Source organism: Mesitornis unicolor, unplaced genomic scaffold (assembly GCF_000695765.1).
Source record: "Mesitornis unicolor isolate BGI_N332 unplaced genomic scaffold, ASM69576v1 scaffold45817, whole genome shotgun sequence".
Lineage (NCBI taxonomy): Eukaryota > Metazoa > Chordata > Aves > Mesitornithiformes > Mesitornithidae > Mesitornis > Mesitornis unicolor.
The window spans coordinates 3,655-9,394 of record NW_010196612.1 but is presented as its reverse complement, the minus strand read 5'-3'; the positions used below and the strand labels follow the sequence as shown (position 1 = coordinate 9,394).

Genomic DNA, 5,740 nt, shown 5'->3' with positions numbered 1-5,740 from the left:
ACCCACCCTCGCCAGGCACCGGCAGCACCGCTCCCTGGGGTCTAAAGTCTGAATTGGCCCAGGTGCTCCATCTCGTTTTCTTGTAACATTTTACTTCCCATGAGCGTGACTTTCCTCTCTGAGCCTCCCCAGCTCTGCCAGACCCTTCGGGGAAGTGCCCCAGACTGGACACCGTCCTTGGCAGTGCTGAGTAGAATGGAGGCCCGCACTGGGTGTTTTTCAGCTACTGCGGTGTTTGTACATCTCAGAAAGCCATTTTTCCACTATTCCTTTAACTTCTTCGGTTTGTTTACACTGCCAGCTGAGTTATGACAAATAAGGTGGTAAAAAGACTAAATCACTAATCCATGTTTTAATAAAACCTCTAATAGACCCATTTAGGGCACCAGAAACTCTTCTTGCTGCCACAGGTTATTTCACTTAAGGCAGCGGTCGAAGTCCTACTGGGAGAAGTCCCTGCAAGCAGCACAAGATTTATCTCCATCCTATTTGCAAGCACAGCTATTTGGGCAAGCCTTTCCAAGTGTGATAAAGCCCACAGTGCCTCAGCCTAATGGATTCTCCATTTTTAAGATGAGAGCTGAAAATGAAGATAAATGTTAATGAACTGGCTCAATCAATACCTCATCAATCATGGACAGTTTCCATTGAAATTTGTTACTGTAACAGCATGTTATTGATGAACTACTAATAATGTAAAAGCACACTGGCAACATAGACTACGTCTTAAGACCTTCTCCACTGCTTTTATTGGAAAGTGTAAGAATGGTAAAGAGCAGCACTAGGATGGGATGTGCTCTGTGAGCATTTACAAGAGAATTGGGAAGTGTTTCTGTTCGATAAGGCTCTTATGCCAAATATAAAAGTTGAACCTCCAGCCTACCAAGGGAACCTTGCCACTGCACCTGCCTCCAGCCATGTTATTTACAGATAATTATTATTTTTGTTTAGTCAAATAGGTCATTTCAGTAGTTTGCCACAGAATTTAAGTTAGTGGAAGTGTAACTAGTAATTTTTCATTTAATTTTTGAGATCAAATTTGAACCAGCTGCACTGCTCGCTTTACAGGAGCTTTAGGTTCCCTCACCATGCTGCCACTGCTCTTTAAAGCCACTGCATGCTCATTGCCAGCTTCATGTCAACCTAGTCAACAGATTATGAAAAAACTCTCCTAGATGAGTGCTCACCTGTTTTGTTGTACATACAGGTAGTCTTATAACACGTATTACATATCTCTATGAATCTGGCCTCCTAGACATGATCTCCTAGGACATGATGATGCCCACACTCCTTTCCAAACACAAGCACTACAGGGGAAACAAGGTTTGGCTCTCACCATTCCAAAGCTGCTTATCTGGCAAGCTTGGGGTCATCCCTGTGGGCAATCAAAATGAAATTACCCTTTCCCAAAGTTTTGAAAGCCAGGCATCCTTCATGAAGATGGTATGGGTATATGGGCCTTGTAATCCAGTGTTCAAAGCCACCTAAAAGGTGCATCCACTTTGGAAAGATTACGCAGGTCTTTTCTGTTTCTTTTCTTTTTCAGTTCTACATGCTTTGGGCATTCAGAAAATCTTACGGAGGCATTGCTGATGGTGTCTGACATGGCATTCATTAGTTGCATAAATTACCTATTTCACACCTCACATCTCGGACTCCTGTGCACTCTGGTTAATACCACTGCACTGAACTGGCTCAAATCCTGTTTTTAAGAGTTCTCTGTAAGCACAACAGAAAAGGACGGCTTCCACATCCTCCCGTGACAGCTGAGAACAAGTATAGGGCTGCGTTACATCTGGTTCTTCCCCCAAGCCCTTTCCTGTACCCCATCCTGGGAAACACAGTGTTAAGTAAGCAGCAATCAAAAAAAAAAAGGTGCAAAGAATATTCCAAATGTTTATTATGTATTAAAAATACCGCAAATAAGCCATACAGTTCATTTCACAGTAACCTAAACAACATTGTTCAAGAACTTGAGAAGTCAACAAAGAACAGTGCAGTTCCAATAGTGACAAGTGTGACCTTAATGCCGTGGGTCCCTCTTCCTTTGCCATCTTTCCTGTTTACAGTGAGAACACCACTAGATATGTTCCAGTATCTTATTTACCAAGGAGAACTCCTTTTTACCTGTGCTGTTCCCACAAGCACACCACGTCTGGGAGGTGCTGTTTCTAGGAATCCTTCTAACACAGCCACAAATTTGGCTGATGCAGGCTGAGGTGGACATGACGTGCATGACCTATTTCCAAGATATCCGTGTGCAGACCCCTTTACCAAATCTTTGGATAAAGTTCAAAAGTAAACTTGAAAAGGAGGGATATTAGAAATCTTTTCCAAAAAGACAGAAAACCAAGCAAGTTCCATGAGGAAGTGGTTTTTAAATGAACATCTAGAGAATTACGACTCCTTTTCCTCACCCTCAACCAGTTCCTGAAAGGATCCCTTGCTACCAATGCCCCAGGCAGGCACCCAGTGACAACAACGGTGACAAGAATCAGGCATCAAATCCCAAATATGTAACAAGAGCTCAGGTCACTGTCAACTGTGTGAAGACTTGGAAATGTGTACGCCTTAGAAGCAATTCTGCTAATTTCACGGTGATTTTCCCCCATGTGTGTTTGAGTGTACTATTACCGTTAGCATGCTTGCTATACATAGAACATGAGAGGTGCCATTTTAGTCCTTCTCTTTCTTCATTCAAGTTCCTAACGAATTTTACAGAATATCCTGTTATCACAAATTAGGCCTTTCCAGGAAATACACAGCCTCGTCATGTAAACAGCCCAAAAATATGCTAAAAATATTACTGCACCCCCTTGAAACTAATCTCATCCTTCACATGTCCCTTCTAAGCACTGATTTTCTGCTCCAGCAGCTGAAGATGCTGGGAAAGAAGCCTGTGATCACCAAGAAGGAATCTCTCAAGCTGCATGGTGGAACACTTCTTTTAGGTCTTAGCCCCAGTCAATGCCACATGCCTCAAACCTTCCCTTTGAGGGGGGTCCAGCTAACCCTTTGTTAGCTCCTTGGTACAGATTAAGGACTGACAGAAATGCACTACAGCTCAGCTGACATATGGCAAACTGACCACATGTCCCAAACTGCAGAAACAGATGAGTTGCTTCAAACCTGGTCCACACATAAGTTTACCGGTCTAAACAGTTTAAGATAGGGGTGTGGCTTTGTTCATTTTGTTTCTTAAACCAAAACATGCCAGTAAAATTCTCAGTGTGTACAGTAGTGTGCTTTTCATACCAGAACAGCTGTAGCCCTTCTGTGTGGGGTTTCTAGTGTCATAGTGCGAAACACCTTCATGCCATTAAATATGTGCCCATGCTAACGAGGCTGTAGTGCCTTAGTTACACCACTACAGTTACAGTGGTACAACTCTACAGAGAAGATGAGCCCTTAGAAACTCAACCCCCAACTAAACTCATGTTTTCTTGGAACAAAATTTTTAAAACCAAAAACAGTAACAAAAAACCAACATTACACAAAAGAGAAATAAAGGAAATAAGCAGAACTGTCTCTATTATTAAAGTATTCTTATTCTCTTTGGAGGTATCAAATTGCTTTTAAAAAGAGTAAAAAACTGGGCATACAAAAGCTATTCTCCTTAATCCATTATCTGCACAAGGAGCACCGCCACCTAAACTTTTTCATGTATTTTTTCTACTTTCACAAACAATCTTTCCAGGTCATTCCTCAGGTCATCTATTGAGCTCTTCACAGACTCCAAGTTGTTCTCATTATTTTCAATTTTCACTGAGTAGGAGACTAAGCTATCCACTGCAGTTCTTAACATTTTCAAATCGGAGTCAACCTGGCTGACAGAAGATCTCAGTTCATCTACAGAGCCTTCCACAGAAGAAAATTTTTCAAGATAGCCTGGAGAATGTTCTTGACCCGTCTGAAGATGTCCCTGATCCAGCAAAGTACTGATTTGCTTCTGGACATCCAGAAGAGCACCGGAGGATGGTAGGTCACTGATGCTTCGCCTCAAGTTTTCCACATCGTTGTACAGCGAGGTCTGCGATTCACCAAGATTTTTCAGAACATCTGCAACTGAAGTTACGTCCATATCTGAGACGCCCCGGAGAGCAGCAATGCTTTGTTCCAGGGTACTGAGCTTATTCTCGTGTTCTGCCTCCTTTGAAAGGAAAGACTGCAACTTTTCACTGTTTTGAGCAGCAGCAGAAGTTAGAGAATCCAGGCTGTCTTCTAAGTGCCTCAGTCGAGACTCCAGTCCCTCACTGCTCTTCCCAAAAGTTTCTAATGCTTTTCTGAAGAGTTCATTTTCTTCCCATTTGTTGAGGTCGGCTTTAATTTGCAGTAAATCTTCATCAAGTCTTTTAATGTCACCAGGGAGCTGCATAATAGAATCCTCAGCTCTCAGAACTTTCTCTTGTAAAGCTTTTAATGAAAGGTGTTCAGTGTCTGCAGCCTCTTTGAATTTCTCGTGTTCTTGTCTGAGGTTGACTAGCTCTTTCACTTCAGTATACACATCAGACTCCATGGAGTCTATTGTACTCTTCAAGGTCTCTATGTCCTTTTCTTTGGTTTTCATGGATGCTTGCATCTCATCAAAAGCATCTTTTAGGACCTTAATTTCATGTTTATACACATCTGCCTCTGCTAGTGAATCAACCTTTGCTTTCATATTGTTGATTTCATTTTGGCTCCTCTGCTGGACTTCAGTGAATACAGCAATGTTATCATTTATAGACCTGGTTAGCTCTGTTAGTCTCTCTTCCACTGTGTTTTCCAGAGATGTGAAGTCTCGTTCCCTTGCATCCTTCACCATGTGGATGCCATCAGACAAGTCTTTCAAAATTTCATTCTGCAGCTTCTGAAGCACTTCGCTGATCCGGTTTATTTCACTTTCTCCTTGTTTAACAGCCTTCTCCGTAACCTCCTGCTTCTGCTGAGCAATTTTCATCATGGATTCAAACTCTCCAAATGTAGCTTGAAGGGAACGCACCTAAAACAGAAATCCACATGGTTAATACTTAAAAATTTCATCCTTACCTACGTCTCTGTGTCTAAGATCCTTATGGCCCTTGTTACTATCTGAAATGATCACCTTGCAATCCTTCATGCTCCCTACCTGAGGTGACCCTATGGCATACAGATTAGGGAGACACAAAAAGCCAAGCATCTAGAGCCTTAGCAATACAGATACACACATCTGCTGTGGATCCTTGGCCTCCCTGACCTGCCACAGATCATCCAGGAAATCCATGGCAGCTAAAGTCAAACTCAAGTCTCCAGAGTTTGCATCTGGACCTGATATGATTCCAACCCTTCCCTATACGATTCCTGGTTCTGCAGGCCACAAGTCTGTAAGGGAGGGAAGGGGGGAAAAAACCCTAAAGAACATCTGGCATCAGCTTCTGAATACAGAAAAGCTGGGATAATACTTTAGCAGGCAATCAGACCATAGGCAAATTCCTGAAGATGAAAGACGGTTCAAAGTAGACAAGAAAGAGTAACAGGAAAAATTAGGGGGAAAGGGGAGCTGGGAATGAGAGTAGTAATGATGACATTTTGCTGCTCCTAGACACCAACTGAGTCACAGATTTTTCTTGTAAACTATTTTTTTAAAATAAAAAACAGAGAGGCTTTAATGTTCTAAATACTTAGTACTTCATTATTCACACATGTGCATACGCCCACATGCTCTTAGGGGCATGTGTATAAACACAGTCAGAGAACAAAGCCATAGCAGCTGCCAAGCAGA

General features: G+C 42.3%; 1 protein-coding gene across 1 annotated transcript; it reads right to left on the bottom strand.

Moving 5' to 3' along the window:
- Positions 1-3,649: 3,649 nt before the first annotated feature.
- Positions 3,650-4,981, bottom strand: CKAP4 (cytoskeleton-associated protein 4; the record flags this gene model as incomplete). Its single annotated transcript, XM_010188539.1, has 1 exon — positions 3,650-4,981. A coding segment is annotated over one exon (1,332 nt), but the record flags the coding sequence as incomplete, so codon positions are not given.
- Between the last annotated feature and the right edge of the window lie 759 nt (positions 4,982-5,740).